Source organism: Triturus cristatus, chromosome 2_1, assembly GCF_964204655.1.
Source record: "Triturus cristatus chromosome 2_1, aTriCri1.1, whole genome shotgun sequence".
In the NCBI taxonomy this organism is placed as follows: domain Eukaryota; kingdom Metazoa; phylum Chordata; class Amphibia; order Caudata; family Salamandridae; genus Triturus; species Triturus cristatus.
This window is the reverse complement of record NC_140581.1, coordinates 457,212,691-457,233,133: the sequence shown is the minus strand read 5'-3', so window position 1 is coordinate 457,233,133 and position 20,443 is coordinate 457,212,691. Positions and strand designations below refer to the sequence as shown.

Here is a 20,443-nt window from a genome sequence, read left to right as displayed (position 1 = left end):
GGAATGGAATCCACTGTGTATGGCACGAGTTAGACCTACGGCCATTGACAATACTGCCAAAATTACAAAATTACAAAAAGAAGTCAGCTTCCCTGTGGCCAACTGAATAATGTTGAGAGTCGCTCCAGGCGCAACAATGTGCGCCTGGTACGGGATCCCAGAAAAAGCTGAGGGAGCTAGCGCCAACTTGTATGTGGAAAAGTGGTCGTTGTCAACAGTGTTGGGGATAAGGCCTTACATTTTTTACAGTGCAACATATACACACAGTCCCGGGAGGGCCATCCTCACCTGGAGCCCCTCCACAGCAACTTGTGGCAAGATTTCTGAGACCAGGACAATATCCTGCAAGTGGCACAGTCTCTCACAGGCATTGGAAAGTTGAGGGGAGTTTGGTGAGCATCTATCCGGATTTAACCAATGCAGTGCAACAGCAGCTTGAAACATTTGTCGTGGTGAAAAAACATGTGAGGCTGGTGGACCTCTGACGTGATCATAATACGCATGAACATCTGTACACCTACTTCTCGGTGGCACATGACAGCTTCTCCAGGCTGGACTACCTCTTTAAACAGCACTTGCATGTACATAGATCAGAATGCTGCGCATAAGGCGCGTGGTATCTCAGACCATTCCCCAATTGGTAGACATTTCTTGGCTGGGTGGCAAGCGGGGATACAATCTCACAGGTCGATCCATGGTATCTGAAGGACAAAGACCTGATGGGCTAACTTAGGGAGGTAGCCTAGCATTCTTTTCAGGAGAACATAGGCACAGTGGCTTTTACTTGTGATGAATGGGAGGCCTACAAAACGGTGATCAGGGACAGGCACTATCCGTGATTTTGGGAAAGAAGAGTGAGCAGTGGGACTCATTAGATATGCTTGAACAAGACATAGGTGAAATTGAGCTCCATCTCCACACTCAGGATGAGCCAGACCTCAAATACCAGCTCTGCCTTAAGCAACATGAGTTTCGAGAGGTGGCAGAACAGGAGGCTAAGGCGCATGCCCTGGCCACCCAATGCTGACTGTACAATGTGGGTAATAAGGTAGGTAAATTGCTAGTGTGGCTGGAAGAAAAGAGACCTGGGCAGGAGCTGGGTACTTGAGATAAATGATCACTCTGCAGAAGTTAGAAGGAGTGGCACTGGAATTGCAGATGCATTTGCAAATTACTATGAGGAGATATACGCCCCAACCTCCACTATAACCCATAGGTACTGTGCGGAATTTCTCACAGACATTCATCTCCGACCCCTGGCTGAAGAAGACAAGGCGTCCCTTGACAGTGATCTCATGGAAAATAAGCTAAGGCGTTGCGAGACCTACAGTCAGGGAAGGAGATGGGCTCCATGTTAAACTCTATAAAGGTATGACCAGTAAGATAGGCAAACGCCTTCTAGCAATGTTCCAGGAGGCACTGGAGCTGTGGGAATTACCAATTAATCTATGCATCGCAACCATAGTGGTGATCCCCAAGAAGAATAAAACACCGACTGATTGTGCATCCTACAGGCCCATCTCTTTGCTTAATGTCAAAGCCAAAATCTTAGCCAAAGTGTTATCAACTAGACTCCGGAGAGGGATCGCCACAGTGATCTACCCAGATCAATTTGGATTCATGCCACATAGAGGGACCAGACTTAATTTGAGACACCTTTATGGTGTACTTAATATGACAAAAGATGCTGACACTGAATCAGTGGTGATGTCCTTGGATGCAAGTATGGTATTCACTAGTATGGAATGGAACTATCTATTTGCAGTCCATGATCATCTCGACTCTGACATGAAAAACTGTGGCTGGGTCAGGCTCCTGTACACTAGGACCATTGCAGTCTTTTTTTACTTCAGAAGGGGACGCAGCAAGGATGTCTGCTGTCTCCAATGATTTTTGCATTGGCCTTTGAGAATTTGGCCGTCTAGGTGTGCAAGACCCCTTATTACAAGGTGTCGGTGGCTGCGGAGACTGGCAGGAATGCATATCATTATATGCGGATGACATCCTACAATGTCTCCTTGAGTAGCAAACCCTAAGCAAAGGGTGTGTCCCCTGGGCACTGGTTAACATTCACCTCTTTAAACCAATCCAAAAGAAAGCAGTGCACGTGTCATATAATATTTGATATCCTACAATGTCTCTCACAGCCCACCTTGTCAATTGACAGAGTATTACAGATATTGCATATTTCTGGGGACTATTCTGGCTACTGCATTAATTGGGATAAATTCTGCATCTTCCCACTAGGGGGAAGAGTGACATTCTTGCCCCTGTGGAATAGCATCCCCTTAGCAATGCAGAGTTTCACCTATTTAGGAATATATGTAGGCTATCCTGTTTTAGGTTAAAACCTATAACTGATAAAACCCCGCCGAGAGGGAAATAGCCCTCACCAGTGTAAACATATAAACACTGAAAAAAACACATGCAGAACCATAATCTAAATGCCATTCAAAGAAAGGAAAAGGAGAGTGAAAGAGTCCTTTTTATTGCATCCTCAAGGGGCCAATACAATGTAATTTTGTTATACACGGTAGCAGCAGGAGAGGTTGGGCTCACATTATTCTGCTTGAGTTTTACTTTTTAGGTAGGTCACATTTGCTTTTTTCAGTTTTGTGATCTTTGGTCTAAGGTTGCAGGGTTTAGAAGCAAGGTTTAGGTCATATTTGATTATTTTATAAACTGCAGAGAACAGGAAATATCAAAGTCATGTTTGACATTTTGGCTATGTTTGATTCTTTCACTGATAAGTAAAATGGCTGGTTTCATAAGAGTATTCAGAATATGTACCATCACATTTACCCACAGACAGAGAATGGGTGAAACCCTTTGATACATCATCCCCCAGTATTGATAGTAGGTGAATTGCTAAACACCCCAGGCTTTAAACATTCAATGCAAGGTGCAGTGACAGGTATGTGAAAAGAGTGCTGACACCAAGCATCTGGGATAGTGGTTAAAACATGGCACCAGACGTTTGGAAAACATATAACACATTGTCACTTGGATGCTGCAGCAAAATGTTCTTACCAAATTCAAAAAAGATTGGAGTGATATTGTTTGTATTTGCAGAGATTCAGCTATGTATACGAAATAGTTGTGTGATGACCTGTCAAAATCGATACCTAAGCTGAAGTGCTTCCCTGTTAGAGATCCTTGCCACTTGCTATATGGTATGCTGGTATTCTGGTACACAATTTTGTTAAGCGTGGGAACTAAAACATAAATATTTCTCATTTTGTGCTTTGTGTTGCATCAAAGAAAGGTTCATCCCATCTGGGTCATTTAGCCAGTGGCACTCAGTCTTAGAGGCTGTGAATGCTATTTTATCCATATGGCGACCGTTTACAGAATTACAGGCAAGAAATCGGTTGTTTATTGATAGTGATCTGAAAAAAAGTACACTCTACTGCATTCTTGAAAAGTACTACTTCATTTTTGTCCTCTTCAATAACTCTGATGGCATATGCTCCCAGTTCAGTGCATATGTTGCAGATCCTGTCCCGGAGAATCACAATCTTCAGGTGTACCAGTATTGGCATAGAAAGCTATGTCGGTGGCCAGAGTTGGCAAATTGTGTAAAGGCTGTTTTGGCGTTGCCCGTTTCAGGTGCCAATGTTGAGAAGGACTTTTCACAGTTAAACGTTTACATGGGAAGGAGAGAGAGATAGCGCATGACCAAAGACTCCCTGAAGAAGTATTGTAAGGTTTAGTACAATAAGTTTGATTTGTAAAAAGGTATTTGGACCTCATGTACACTTTACGTACACTGTCTATATACCATGCACTATCAATGCAGAAAGCAAGCAGTAATAAAAGCAAAACGTTCTATAAACACTGGAAAAACACTGTGTCTGTTGTTTTTAATGGCGCGGCAATGTGTAACTACTGATAACTACTGTTTTTATAAGGTATTGAAATCACTGAGAAAAAACACACTAGAATTTACCAAAAATCGAAACTGAAAAAAGGAAAGCTTACATATATGTCACTTGAGATGCCACGGAGTTTGTGAAAAGTAACCTGTATGACCACTTTGCCTGATTCCATTGTGATGTCAGCAACTGGAGGTCTCTGCTACAGTCTTTAATGGGCAAGGCAGCCCTGTATAAGATGATGGCACTGACACAATTCTTATTTGTCCTTCAAAAGACACCATTCCCAATACCCCAAGCCTTTTTCCGTAAAATAAACCGCGAAGTCTGTCTGCTTCTTTGGGACACACTGACTGCTCTGGGTGGATTGGGGGTAGGACTCTGTGTGTAGGTATCTATGGATTCAGTTTCTCAAAGACAGCCGAACTAAACAACTGTATGAGCTGAGTGCTGTGCCTCTCTTTTGTAATGGACAACTACACCGTGGTTTGATGCCATGTTCTGAAAATTAAACAAAAGGTATTTTTTTGTGTTTTTTTAAAAGGCTGTCTGTGTTAAGGGCAGGATTATTTTTGTGCATGAAGGCACACTTCCTGCACAAAAACAATCCTTAGAGGCATATTACTCTTTCTATTTGTGCTGCAGCATGCAGCACACGTGGAAAGAGGAATTAACAGGGAGAAATAAGGATACTTCTCCTCGTTATGTCTCTGTCAGTTTGCCACACTATTTTGGCGCAAAGCTAGGTTTACAAGTATTTGTATATCTGGGTTTGTGTCAAAACACATGGGTTGATGCATGGGAACGCCCATGCTCCACCCATGTAAAGTCTACCCAATGCAAAGTTGCACAAGGCAGCCCTGTGCGCTTCCTTGTGTTACTTTGTATTTGCTAAACCACGCAAAGCGGCTTTGGTACCTTCGTAAATCCCAGTTAAGGACTTGTGTTGCCTTGCGACTACTTGCGTCACGCAAGGACAAATCAAGCCCTTAGTAATTCTGTCTCTAACAGTTTATCAGACTATAATTTGAATATTGCTGCCATCTGAGTCTTTCACATGTACACATGAGTATATACATTCGGATTTCTAAATACGTTTAATGATAGGACAGATGTGAAAGGCAACATGTTGATTGTAATACTTTGGTCTTTTCTTGTATCACATATTGCTTGGTTTTCTAAATGCACATGATAATTATAAATATATTGTATTGCCTTTAGACGGATGAAGAGAAAACGCAAGGACTCCCAGTGGTAATGCCAGTGTTTGACCGACACACTTGCAGCATCCCAAAGTCTCAGATATCATTTATTGACTATTTCATAACTGACATGTTCGATGCTTGGGATGGTAAGAACCTTCTTATTGATGCATCTAGATAGACAAATGGTTGCTAATGGTATCTCCTATCTACTATTTGCTGATAATTTGTTTTTATGAAGTGTCTCATAGTACAATACTACGATTGTTAAGTGCTGTAAATAAAAGCTACTAATAGTACACAATTTAGTGATACACAGTCTACTATCCTCAGAAGAATGGAATTAAGTTGGTTCATACTTGTAAACCAGTGTTTAACTCCATAGGCATCTATATAAAGAACTAGGCGTGACTGAATATGCTGGACATATTAGGGAAGATTTGTATTGCTTTCAGCATAATTAATGAAAAAACAATATTCATGCTGCGTGAGATAGAGCATTTGTGGTACAGAAGAGGTTATAAGAAAGCTGGAGCTAATCTAGCTTTGAACAAGGACGAAAGCCACTGTATAGTAATAAGGATTTCCTGACAGAGTGGCCATGAACTTTATTTATTTGAGGAAATGTCTAGGGCAAGCTATCCATGACATACATTGAGATAGAAGCAGTATGACAGAGCAGGGAAGGGTAAAAATTCCAGCAATCAATCACAAACGATTTTAGCTACAGAGCTATGAAGACATTAAGGGTGGATGTTGATTAGGAGAAATGCACACTTTTACCAAAAAATGATTGTTGTTTAATATTATGAATTCTTATAGTTAATAATACACTACTACTACTACTACTAATAATCATAATCATTCTTATATCACATTGATATTCTAGTCATATTTACATTACTATAAATATTGACATATTTCAATATCGCAACTAATATGTTTGTGATTTTCTTTTGTTGAAGTGTATTACATGTACTTATTTGATTTTTCATACAATATATTGTAATACATTTTGAGATTTCAATTTAGTGTATTCAAAACATATATTATTGTTATTCAATAGCTTATTTTTAGAAAATGTGGTGATTCTAATTGGAAATTGTAATTTCTGGAACTAAAAAAAAGGGTGTAGTCTCCTGATTTCAGAACCTAAGGAAACTATGTGATAAATGAGATGCTTCACTAAAACTACAAACCCTTCCTTTGTCTCTTTGATTTCTAAATCTTGATGATAGGGAATGATATCACACTGTAGACACACACCATTTACTTTGGCAAACATGTATTCACTGTCAAAATATAAACCGCCCCAAAGAAAATTTCACTGTGAAGCCTCTTAAACGATGCAACACCAAAAGCAACCTACAAATTAATATGTAGGGTGTGTGTATAAACACATTTGACTCAAATAATAGATAAATCTATGGCCAGATCCTCCAACAAACTTGCCACAATTGCTCAAACCCAGCTGTGCATGAACTTTGACCGTGGTGCAGCAGGGATATACTGCAGGGGCCTGTCCTGCAGTTGATCCCTGCCACCAACCCCCGCTGCGCATGGACTTTGGCTGTGTGTGCAGCAGGAGTTGGCAAAGCCAAATGCCATGCCTAGAAGGCCAAATCCTGTGACCAACTGTTGCGGATGGCAAACCCCCATCATGCATTACCTTTTGCTATGTGCAGAGGGGGATAACCCCAGGGCCAAGTCGGTGGCCAGGCTTTAGTATCTTGTGTGATAAAAAATTGAAGAAATGCACTACTTTAGTGTGGGAGGGTAGAAAGAGCTATTTTGTAGCGCGGACAGTAGGATACTATCTCCCTTATGATTCACTATCAACAAAGGTATCCTACCATCCTGAGATCTGTGGTTATTTTACAGATGATGGCCTTGTCTTAGTTCTCCTGAAGGAATATTAAATATTTTTAATTTGGACCCTCACACACCCTATTGGTATAATGCCTCATCATTGGGTCCCACCCTGGTTCCTAAAAACCCTTCTTCCTTTAAAAGGTATTATAACAGATAAGGAAGTGATTCTGTGAGGGAATGTTTGTTTCTGTGATTATCCACTAAGTGTCATCGGTGATAGGGGTCCTTTTTATGAATTTGGAACTTCAATCAAATAGTAACAGTGCCAGGAATGAACTCTTCTATTTTCAAAAACAACTTGATGAGGTAGCAGAGCTCTTCAGTTTAAGGTCAAAATGATTGAAGAGGCAGTGCACAAATGTTTTGACGATCAAGAGGCACACATCCCATACCAAGAATTGTAAAACCCATGCTTCACTATTATAAGGCTCTTTGTCCAAGTTTTAAATTGATTTCTCCAGTTGGCTGTGGACACAGTTTGACCCAAATGCCTAAATATTGCATCATGTATATCTGTTACAAGAAGAAATAGAGTAAAAGTGGATATTGGGTATAGAGGTATGGGCCTTTGAAACTTATTGTCTGATCTGGAGTGCTTCTTTAAGTGTGAAGACCTCCTCAGTACCCGACACATATCTGCTTCTAAGGAAGACAGACACAATGGAAAGTGAAGCCTAAGCTCTTGGCTCTTTGGTCTCTCTTTTGACTATTGCTGTTATCAGTATTAAGCAGTTTTTAATCTTGCTAATGAACTTTATTCCACCAACATTTATCATCGAATATGCCTAGATGGGAGTACATTGTCAAGAACGGATACTTTTGATGTCATTTCAATACTGATGAAGTTCAGTGGCGTAACAAAAGCCCCCACAGGCCCCACAGTGTGGGGGGAGAGCCCGAGCACTAGGGCCCCACCCTCTGGCACTGTGCACAGGCTAAGAGCTCCTGACTGGGTCTGGAGGGTGGCGGCTTCCTTCAAGTACTCTGCAGGGGGGCTCAAGTTTCATTACACCACTGATGAAGTTATAGATATCCTGGAACCCCAATTAGAAGAACATCCCAGCTTCTACAGCATATGCTCATTTTAGTACTCTTACACTACCCTGGCTTTGGGGAATTTCAGTGCCACAATCTTCAGATTCAAAGGCTAACTTAGAACAGTTTTTTATGTTGGTGGCCTTGACACCCCAGCGCCAACTCTTTGGTTTGTCAGCCTCATGGTTCATATACTGTACTATGAGACTGTCTAACCATGACAGAAAGAAAATATATATGTATACCTCTTGGCAGTATTGTGGCTTTTCTATGCAGACCCACTCTATCTCAGTTAGTTGGTGTGCCAGTATTGTTAATATAGCTGCTTGGTAAACTGAGCATGTGCCCGAACTTCATCTTTCCATTAGCCATTTTGGTGAGCATTGTTTTCTTAAAATTCGTCTATATTGTAAAAAGGTAATTGACTCACTTCTTTAACTTTGTTTATCTTCAAGCATTTGCACATCTACCGACCCTGATGCAGCACCTGACGGACAATTACAAATACTGGAAAGCCTTAGATGAAATCAAGTGCAAGAGCCTCCGGCCGCCACCTGAGATCAGCGACTAAGTGAAAGAGAGAGTGCTTGACCGATGTTGGTCGCACTGTGAATCAAAGACTCTTGTATTTACAGTGGGAAGGACATACCCTTTCTTCCCATGTGATGGATTCTACACGGAAATACCACGCGGAGCAATGATTCACCCATTTCTGAAATATGCCACACACTGTAGAGTTTTTATTGTTTCTGGTGCAAGTGGAGAAGATTGTTATACATTTCTTTTCTCCACCTGTGTGGCTGAGAAAGGACTTATAGAAAGTACTGAAATCGTCCATCCCCAAACTTTCTATATGCCAGCATCATTACCAGTTTGCAGTATAAGACCACTGAATAATATCCAAATATCCTGAAGATGAAAAAACACAAATTACCTCCATGCATGTGGTATGAATAGAATTAGGTGGCCATGAATCCTTACAACTTTAAAGAATATGTGTTTTTTCACCTGACTGTGATTCCGCTTATGGTTGCATTATTTCTGAAGCGAAGATTCCCATCTATCGCTCTACCTCTCTCTACATCTATTTATCTATCATTAACGTTGTTGAATGTGGAGAGGAACCATAACTCAAGGGTCAAGGATGTCATGATAGACCACCCTCCCCAACAACGGTAATAAATAGCATATTACACTCAGTGGAGCAAGATATACGATTTATGTCATGCTGTTTTCTATGTGTAATAGTTATACAAAGGTATTTAACGAGAATAAGAACACAGGGTTTAAATTCATGCTGGGGGTTAAACATTCATTACATGGTACGTGTGAGAACAGTCCCTATAGTTTTCTTGTTTAAAGTCACTTTAGAATGGCTTATAGAGACTGTACTATAGTTATTTTTATTATTGTTTGGTTTTTTTAGAGCACGCGGCTACTCGCATGAGTTTCACGGCGCTAAGGTCCAGTAACCACTAGTAAAAACATTCAATTTGACCACTGCACTGTAGCATATTAGTACACTTGTTTTCAATAACATGTCTCATGGGGACACACTTTTTCCACTCATATGACACATATGTACATGTATATATGAAACATAATTAGTAGCAATTTGTTATTGTCCTAAATTGCCAACGAGCTGTGACATAATAAGCCATAACCCAGAGGTTGAGTGTTTTGTAAATGTCATCAGAACTTTAAGATGCAATCATAGGATCATAACACAAGTTACTTTGCAAGCACATTTCATTTTTGCGCTTCCCATAGGTTTCAAATCTTCAATTCAGGGTAATAGCTTCTTACCCATGAATTACGACCCTTAACTCAAAGGTATGGTATAGATCTGGCGAAGTTATGTCCTTTGCTGCAGTGATCAACTTTTGACCTGATAAATCTGTAAAATCTAAACAAAAAAAATCTCAGGTATATGTAATCTCCCCTGCTGTAGAAATTAAAAACATAAACATTTTTGTTATGCCAAACCGTGTGTACAGATTAAATGATAGATTTTGATTGTAGATTGTAAATATATCTCAAATAGACAAACCACAAACTAAGTGTTTAATTGGTTGGCTAGGGTTTATACCTATCTAAGATACACTACGTTGCATAAAAGAGCATCACTCTTCCTGGTTTTGTTTGCAAGTCCTATTTTCACCCAAGTCATCGTCTTAAATTGAGCAAAGGTTCAGCATTAAGGTCGAATGACATTTGTTGATTTTGGGGCACTCTGAAATAAACTTAAAATTGCAAAGACAAAAATTCTTTCTTCTCAGGTATTAGTGCGTTTTTTTACAACACTACACGTAGAGCAAGTTAAGCATCTTCCATGTAGTATGAACAAATCACCAGGTACAAAAGCAGCATTCTGTGAGCAGGCTGATGTAGTTTGCCCTTAAAGGCCCTGAGGAACCAATAACAATGAAGTATGTTACAATATGGCGGTAGTCACAACATGATATACCGTCATACACCAGGCCGTATGCAGCAAACTGTAGACTTTTTGGAAGAGACAAGAGAAATCATAGTACTAAGAGACGAGGCAGGGCCTAAAATTGCTCATTTGTTTGCAAAACTCCACACGTGAACACCTTTCCTGTATCTGCTAACAGGACGTCCGCGAACTGAGAACTCAGCTGGGTAAGAATATTGTACCGCTGACTATTTATTGCATGTTCATATGCCACCTACTCATGAAGTTCCAACAGTAAGGCTCCTTCACTCACATACTTGATACACAATGCATTTTTCCAGTAGTAAGCATGTCTTATTCATGGAATTCAATGAGTAAGTCACACTGGAGTTTGAAGTGAGACATGATTGCTCACAGAAAACATTCAATGAATCATGCCCAAATAAGTATCTATCGATGACAAATATCATTGCCCACACATGGCCGGCGCAGGTAAGAGCGGTGGGGTCTGGTGAGAGGGCGGGGGGGAGATTTTGACAAACGAACACAAGGGAAAATGAAATAAATAATTAATTTTCCCTTGTCATCATCTGTCGAAATTCACCCTCCCCCCCTTCCCCACCCCACCCTGCCTCACTGCTCTTACCTGCACGGGCCGCGGGGTGCTTTATATTAATGTTTGCCTTTTAATTCCAGTTAAAATGAAGAAATTAGAAATTCATGTTCTTGTATATATAGCAGTATGACAGTATTTCGAGATGTGGGACTAATGTTTAACTTTTCAGAAAATAATTTCTGCATCAAACCAGATAGTCACTTATGGAATTTTTAATTGAGTTATAATATATTCAAATCGTAAAGAAACAAGGATGAAATTAATCAATACTGAAATGCAGCAAACTCATCTGTGGAATTATTTTTAGAGCCAGATAATTTCTGAATGTAGTAAATATTCCGGTTCCCTCCTCCACAAACTGGTGATTGTGAATTGAAGGTCAGATACATCTGAGCCTATTTCACAAAGCTGTTTTGCACACCCGATACCGAGGTGTGAAAACTGCATCATTTACAAGACAAAAATAAGACTGTGATTAGCACAATTTAACATTGTACTTCTAAATAAACGTACAGACATGTGAAAGTTCACCAGTATAGTATCATTTTCAGTGTGAATAAATGGCCTCACTGGGGTGGGTTATGACCAGGGCCACTGAAACTATGTGATTGTGCAGCCGTGGCGTGTTCTGTTTAGTTATGGATTTGCTGCACTTGTCACATATTCCATGATCTGCTTCATCATTTGCAGATTAAATATATGGTTATATATATGTTTCTAGCTCAAATTGATCAAACGTTACTAAAAATGTGGCGACACTGGTTGCCACGCAATCACCTTTCATTTGCTTATTGCCATAGCAAAGTGTTAAACTGGTACTAGTCAGTTGAATCCTTTGCCCAACCAGTGCTACATGTAAAAATAACAAAATAAAGAAGTAATACTGTCACAAAATGTGCTAGGTTGCACCACACAATTTGTCCTTTTTGCCACAAAATGTAGTCAACCCTGTCACACAGTTTGCTTCTCCCCTGGTGCATAATTACACTGATTCTGGTTATTATCATGTGAAGTAGACAAATCTGCAAAGGGAGAAGAAGACCCACAAACCCACCAGTTTATTGGTATTTACAAACATTTTGCAGGTTATTTCCCGCTCTGGAAAAATGGTGGCAGATTTACTCCTGTTAAGCACAGGAGTAAAGCTATTTTCAGGATAGAAAGGAAGAGGAACAAACCACAAAACTGGTGGAGTTGTATGAGTATTAATGTTTCTACCACAAAATATTTCCCTTTGTGAGAAAAACAAAAAATTAGTGTAAATGCATTGATTGAATACAGTAAAAGAAACCTTGTCCTGTATTTATAGGTGTCTGCAAAAGATTGGAATACCTACAGACCTTTACCGTTCTAAAGTTGTTCTAGTTGGGTGAATAAGTTAAATATGTTTATTAGGTTTATTTATCCTGAAGTTCGGTGTATATGTATTTATGCTTTTTTTTGGAAAGAGGGACACTTTTAAAGAAATATAACGTAACGACTGAGACGCCAGAAATCGTGCCTGTGCACCATAGTAAAATAATAATGAATCTTCTGTAATTTATAGAGGGGAAACAAAGGGGCTTATTTACAAGCCTCTTGCCCTGCCGGTGCGTCACTTTTAATATGGGAAAAGTGACATACCGGTGGACCAAGTGGCTTGTAAATAAGCCCATAAGTCTCAACCATGCTTATGTGCTTGGAGTATGAACACATGTCTAACATATTCCTTACTTAGGCAAACATTACCGTCTGCCTATTATTGCATGACCCTAGAATTTTCTCTCACCATTCTTCATCTGCACAGCTGCCCTGGGTCCAAGGAATAACCAAATGTATTAATTGCGTAAGAGACTTCTGTCCACGACCTGAAATCTGGTTCCTGGTGCAGCTAATGGCTCCAACGTAAAGATCCCCTTAGCGATCTTAATGCTGCTGGGCCTGGGTCATCCATCCCCAAGGTAAACCTGGTGTTCACTTATGATCTCAGTCTTATGATCTCATTCACTTATGATCTTAATCTGGCCTGTAATTTTGTGACAAATATTTCCTTAGGCCACCAGCATCCTTTTCCTTCAGAGCAAAGCTAGGCATGTCTTTTCTCACTGTCCAAAAATTGAGGACCCAAAGTTCAATTCTGTACGTTCTACCAGTTCACCAACTCTACTCCTACCTTAATTATTCTTACCAGGAGTCACAAGGACCAGTAGTGCTGCGCGGGGCTCCCCTTCCTGCAGCTGCAAAACTGTGGCTACATAGAATGAAAGCCACACCACCAGAAAAGAAAGTACAAAACAATCAAAGGTAAATAGAAAGGTATGCACCAGTAGAAAGTATGGAAGCAGGCCGTACCACCCCACCAACAGATTAGGCTGTTAGAGAGTGCTTATTATACAAGCAAATTAATAGATTTATGCAAATCAAGCAATGTGATAGGCATTCTAGTTCCTAGCTGCCAGAATAGGCGCTAACTGGTTTTAAAGGATGGTGTTTGCGTTTTCGCACTTGTTAAACAAATGCATCCAATTTTGCCTCAGAATAAATATTTTTCTTTTCTAAAAGAGCAGCAAAAAGATCCCAATTTTTAAAAAAAGGTAATGGTAATTGTAAAATGTTACAATTTACGCAAATGTATACTATCTTTATGCACAAGTGTAAAAGTGCTTATTTTTCTAATTCACATACATTTTTGTAAGTTTATGTGAAATAACCACTTGGTATACATATTAATGACTGCTGCTCATATCCTTAACACTGTGTAATTCAAGGATATTGCAACATATTAATTATTTATATTTCATTGATATCACTTTTACCAACATGCTACCCCTTCTTCCACACATTTAAAACTAGGTCAATATGTGAAGTTACCTGAATTTTCAGGTAATTATCGCAACCTAAAATTCGACAGCTGTAGATAGCTTAGCAAATTGGAGCCTTCTTATTTTTTTTTTACTAAAGGCCATATTAACATATCTATATAAATTTAGACGAGCAGGTTTGTTTTAATACACAAGATTTATTTCTGTCTCCCTTTTCTTAGTAAAGTTATGATGATAACCTACCTAAAATATTGACTCCCCTAAGGAGAAAGCAAAGCCTGTTACATGTCACCCATAAGGGTAAGTCATTGTTGAGCTCCTTCCCCATTTTCTAAATCTTATAAATAAATTGCACATTTAAAAGTGGTTAAGAAATGTTCAATTCTTCTTGTTTCCCCGAAAATATAACATATGGTTTGAAGGTGGAATAGTTTTGAGTTGTAAAATGTTTGTGTTCTGGATGTCGTTCTGCCTTAAAGTAACCAGTGTGTTGCGCTTTCACATGAGATTGAAATGTCTCACTATAGTTAGTTTGGCAGGAGGTGTTGCACAAAAGCATTTGTTGATAACCGACCTAAAATTACACGTTGGAATATCGCAGCAATATTTCAACATTCACCAAAATGCAAAATATTGTAAAACTATGTTTGTTGAACCCAATAATTAATCTTCCAATGTTCACATTCAGATTTGATTTTATAACTGCTGATTGTAGATCCTAGATGCGAACAAGAAACAACCTTTTGTCTGTTATTCCAGAATTGAGACTATAGAACTAATTCTGTTACGCTATTCAGCACAGCCTACACTGTAGTGAATTTATGGTTTGCTCTTTGCACAAAAATGATCTCTTGTGCCATCTGGTATGTAATAAATAAAATGCTGGATTTTCAGTACAATTGACATTTTATTCTGTTATATAGGAAGAAATGTTGCTCTGATTTTTGGGGTAGAATGTCAACCCATACTTACTTTGCAGTTTGATCTGGCAGGCACCTGTGTTTTTGTATTATATGTAAGCAAATTTGACAGGTAACTGTTTACCATACTGTAGATGGAAAAGGGCGACAAGTGAAGTCTGCAGCAGGGAGCAAGCAACATATTGTGCCAATGTTTTTCTATGTTTTGTAACAGGGTAATTTAACAAATGGAAGCACCCATGAATTTCCATTCAGAGAAATGTACATATGAGCTCTATTTTTGTTAGAATTGTTATAGAACCCTACTTTATGGAAATTGAGGCAGGGGTTGCTTTGTATCATAATGCTGCATTACTCTGTACATTTGGAGAATGTGTTATTGTGAATTTCCCATACACACAAGTCCTTGTATGTCGGTCATCAGGTGTCTGATTGCTTTACACATGAATCAGTATCTTGTCAATATCTTGACATTTTGTTTGGTATTTTGTACTATTGATATCACTTGCCACACTCTTCAATTCTGGTCATGCTTTTTGGCCAACTAGTTGGCAGTCACAACAAGCTTGTGGAGGTCAAGGCAGTACTTAAGGGCTTGAGACTAGAGACTGTGGCCATTCCAAAATCTAATTTCAACCAAACTGCATGCTATTCTAAATATGTTAGGATTTAATTTAGCTGTAAGTTTTATAGTGTACAGCATTTTGCTTCATTTAGTGTTGTGTGAAGCATTCATTTTCAGCCAATTTAAAGTGTTTATAATAGATGTGTGAAGAAGAGATATTAAGGACGTCAAGTGTTGGCGCAGACATAGTTATATGTTCTTTATTTATTAAATTTTATGTTAACATGTACAACTAACTCAAATAAAGTGCTAATTTCTATCCAGCACAGAAATAAACTCTTATAACAGTATACAATTCTTTAAATGTGTTTTTCTGTATCTACTACTAAAGGAACCCCAGCGATCCCCAGATGATTGCTTCCTATTAATTTGTAAATATTGGTAGCCCATGTGACAGATATCTGATCCCTCTTATTAAAATTGCACTATATCATTTGCCACTTGTGATACAGTGGAGCCGATATCCATCATGTTTGTGACAGAGTAATCTGACCAATAAACTCTACATGAAGCCCTAGATTTTTCTACAGATTCCTCACCTTATGAGTATCATCCAAGCACCAGACTGGTTTCAGAATAATTTTTTCAGTAAATACTGTCTTGCGCCTCCAGTGGGCACTAGACCTTACCCGCAATTCTGCCCATCTATGATGGGAGTACATGGGGGCGGGGAGTGGCGGGAAATCTCTAAAATCTTACACCCAAAAAGACACCTCAGCAACAAGCCCATGGGTGGGTGGAACGGAGACAGTGTTTAAACCTCAGTTTAATGAGAGAATGTGCCCTCAGATAAGGTGCAAAGCCACATATCAAAATACAGTCATATAAGGACGGACAGACTCAATAAGTGAGTTCCAGGGTAGAATTATAACATATAGAATGATTTTCTGTTTTTTTTACAATAATTCAAATGTACAATGCAGACATTGTAAAGTGTAGATGCATACAATTATTGCCATAAAAGCTCTCAGTCCCAAATGAGCACCAAAACCAGAAAGAAATTAGATAGCAGCACTAGTACATCGGAAAGGCTTCTGGCTCACCCCTAAATTTGAGGGGTTTTATAGGAAATCTTCTCATAGAATATAACAAAAACTGCAAAATACTCATGGGGTGGGCAAAATAATTACAATTTCAGCAAATCAGAGCATAGAAGTAATAAGCGTCATACTGCCTTACCACCGAAGTGCTATCCCACTACATGAACATTGATTCAGCCCCCTCCATGCAAATGCCATCCAGAGATGGCAGAACAAACTAATGACAACACTGAACTATTGTGAATGAATGCAATGCAGCAACTAGTCAGAAGAAACCATGAAGGTTTAAATATTACCGGGCCCATGCTAGAGAGTCTTCTTTGAGAACTTTGTAATTTGAAAATAGCAAACATGACTTGCATGAATATGTGCAGCAGAAATAATAAACAGTGAATGTGAAGGGTGAGACATTCATCTTGAACATGATGGAGTTGAGACTTATTTAAGGTGTAGTTAGCATAAGCCAAGAAAAGGCACTTTACCAGATCATAGCAAAATAATTTCAAAGGTAATAGTATCTATCCGTGCACATGTGAAGTCGAGTGCAGATCCATACCATGCACATATAATACCAGTGCACAAAACCTTCTACAAATTCCCCCATGTAATTATTCTATAAATAATCTATGACACCCTATCATTTCTATAAAACTCACAATTATCTATTATACAGTCTGCATCATTTTCAGCTTTTGTATGATTTGATTCTTCCAACATCCTTAGTTGAATACATATTTGATCTCTGGCATCTTCTAGTTCATTCATTTTCTTTTTAGACACTCAGTTTTTTCTTTTTTCACCAACAATTTAGACATATTAACTCATAAAATCTGAACAACAGAAACGGAACAATTGTACAAATCAACACAATAATTAAAGGTATTATTATGGTCCTAAACGTACCCTCATCCAAACTATCAATCCATTCACCACCCTTACTAAAACTCTTCCCAATTTCCCTAACCCAGGAACCTACTGCTACCCATAAGCTATACGCTTCAGAAGCTTGAATTTTACAAGAAATATTAGTTAAATTGGAGACATAGGGATTAGTAACCTTACTGTTATCTGAGGTGAAGGTGCAACATTCTCTCACCTAAAAAACCCTGTAAACACTACCTTCCTTCGCAAGACGACTATTTAGTGCTAAGCGATGTAGCATAATCATTGCACATGTAGCAGTTAGTTCACTGTTAATGTGTGTTAATGCATCAGCCATATTAGAACGAGCCAATCCACAAGGCTGGATAATCTTCAATTTTCCTATCCTCATAGCCGAAATACATGGAGCACAATCTGACCAAAACCAAGTTTCACCTCTTCAAACCAACAACATCACTCATCTCGTTCACATGTCAGACTTTAGGAAATACCAAAGCAAAAAACTAAAAACACATAATTATGTGGTAGGTTGAAATAAGCTATTTTATCGTACACATAATAAATTCCTCTAAGATTTGGTTCTTCAAAAACCAGAAAATGATCATTGACAACATAACTTCTTCATATTCACTCTTTACCGCAAACTCTAGCAATCTGACTCATGTAGCTTTCACACACACCATACATAATTCACCCTTTCTCTTATGCTCTCAACCTTGGCTACAAATTTGAAGAACTAAAGTCCTCTTCAGCTTTATTATGTTTCTAAATTTCCTCTTATTCTTCCAGTCCCTCAAAATCTTCACTCTCTTCTCATTATATTCTTTAATAAATTCACGTTCTTCCTAACTCAATCTGCATACATACTCCCCTTTAATTTGTTTAGTTTTAGGATTTGTTTGTGCAGCTGTATTAAAATACGTACTATTGGTTACCCTTTCAAAAACAGGAAGGGTCGACAATGAAGCACTTGAAATCCGACAAGCATGGCAATTGAAACCTTTGGTTATTAAATATACTAACATAAATTTTACATGAAAGAATGTAACACATATGCAATTGTAGATAGATCTCTACTTCACCTACAGAAGAAGGAAGAAAAGTACAAACTAGACAGTTCTTCACTCCCATTATGTCCTCATATTCACCCAACATATGTGCATAGATATTATCCATAAGACCACTAACTAAGTTTTTTCTTATGGGCCAGTGTGTTATGTTCAGCTTCATTGTGTACTTTTGTCAATTCAACCTATGAGGAAGCAAATCCAGCTGGAGAAATTAGGCACAATAGGCCAATTAAAACTATTATTATCACTATTAGTGACATCAAACTAACAATGTTATAGCATCTACTGTATACCAGTTCTATTGCAATCAAAAGCAAAAATTAAAAAGTAGTAGTTCAGGACAAAAGAAAATCAGGCTTCAGAAATGTTTTTTTGAAAACAATGACGTATTTTCTTTTTTTCTCTTAAAAATAATCAATAATCAAACTTCAGACTTTCTATTTATTTCAGTTCATCTGAACGAAAAACCTTTATTTCTTCATCTGTATACTTTTGTAGAGATAAAATAATAACTTATTGCAGACTTCAAAATATTTGTTTCTCAGCTACCAGGATTGGCAAAACTTAAAGGTGGTTCTTCTTCAAAAAACAATTGCCAGCAATTTGTTGAGTTGTAGTGTTCTTCATCTGACTTTTCTTCAGACACAGATTTGACCATTCAGGTGAAGCGTACTTTCTGTTCAGGATTCTCTTTTATATTGATCTGTTGGCGATAGGCACTTCACTATCACTGTTCTCTGAAGTGATTTTGATTACTGCTGGTTCTTTTCTGATTGTCTCTGATCTTTCATTTTCTTTTGCAAGTTCTCTTCGCTGAATTAGGAGATAAGACAACTCCTCTATGTACTTTCTCAACTCTTCTATCTTCACTGTGACTGTGAGTCTTCTTTAATCAAAGCCAAACTTATGCTTTGACCGGCATCAGCAACTCAACTCACTGTGACCTTCTTTCTTCCCATTGGGGTTGTTGAGATTCACTTTCAGCTGGAGCTTTTCATGAGCTGCTTCAGAGAATATTTCTAGTTGCTGCTTGTGACTTTGCAACAGTTTTCCACTTTGATCCTCCAATTGAAACTGGAATATTCACCAGGATCTTGACCTTCACTTTCCTCAGCAACTTATTCACCACTTTCAGGATTCACTTCTCCAACTTCCTCTCCAAACTTCTTAACCCCTCTAGATAAACGCTGCACACTTGAGCTTGACTCTCTGTATCAGTTGTTTTTGTCACCATCTCTTCATCCACCATCTTGATTTTTCTTGTGTGAGCTCCATGGATCCAATGGAAGATTCTAGCACATTTTACAGCAGTGTTTTACAGCAGTGTTCATCACAAGCATGACTTAATGTGGCCCTTTCCAATGGGGCACATGGCACCCTATGCGGACATGCTTTTTCACCAGGATCCAGTCTTCTGGTTGCATTAAATGGCACTGAGTTTTTTTCATGCTATTGCCAAATTCACCTGAAGATAGATCGATTTCACCGCATCAGCCAGACCTCTGCAATAATCTAATATTATATCATCAGTTATTGACACATGGGTTGCTGAAGGGAGGTAGGCAATTCTCATGGTTCTGCCCATTTACACTTCATTGGACGGGAGTCCAGTCTTTTTGTATGGGTTACTGCTAATGTTCATGAGAACAAGAGAAGGAGTGTCTGACCATTTCAAATTAAGGAAACATACATGAGCCAGCTTGCTTTTGAGGGTTACATTTATTTTCTCTACAATGCGAGATGATTGAGGAAGATAACTACATACACACGTCTGGAGCTGTACAAATCAATTTAAGGATCTCAGTTTTGAAATGAGTTCCACATTTGTCTCAATAGAGGTTGGAAGGCAAAAACATGGAATTAACTCTCTCAACAGGAGTTTGGCGATTGCCATGCTTTCACATCTTCAAGTCGGGTAGGCTTTGGCCCATTTAGAGAACAAGCAGCCAATCACACAAAAATATTTAAGTCCATTGTAAGCAGGCATCTCGATGACGTCTGCTTGAAGTCTAATGACGGGCCTTCTGATTTGCCAATATGGATCATAACAACAAAAGTACTCCCACCCTCATAATTTCTCTGGTAAGCT

The 20,443-nt window shown here is 38.8% G+C and overlaps 1 protein-coding gene across 1 annotated transcript in view; it reads left to right on the top strand.

The window, feature by feature from the left end:
• PDE8B (phosphodiesterase 8B) overlaps positions 1–15,633 on the top strand; it is a 977,294-nt gene extending 961,661 nt beyond the window's left edge. Inside the window, exons 21-22 of the mRNA XM_085632271.1 lie at positions 5,097–5,226; positions 8,440–15,633. Coding sequence (XP_085488397.1) covers positions 5,097–5,226; positions 8,440–8,555 — 246 coding nt within the window. The 3' untranslated portion in view covers positions 8,556–15,633. The remainder of the gene's footprint in view (positions 1–5,096; positions 5,227–8,439) is intronic.
• Positions 15,634–20,443: the final 4,810 nt, after the last annotated feature.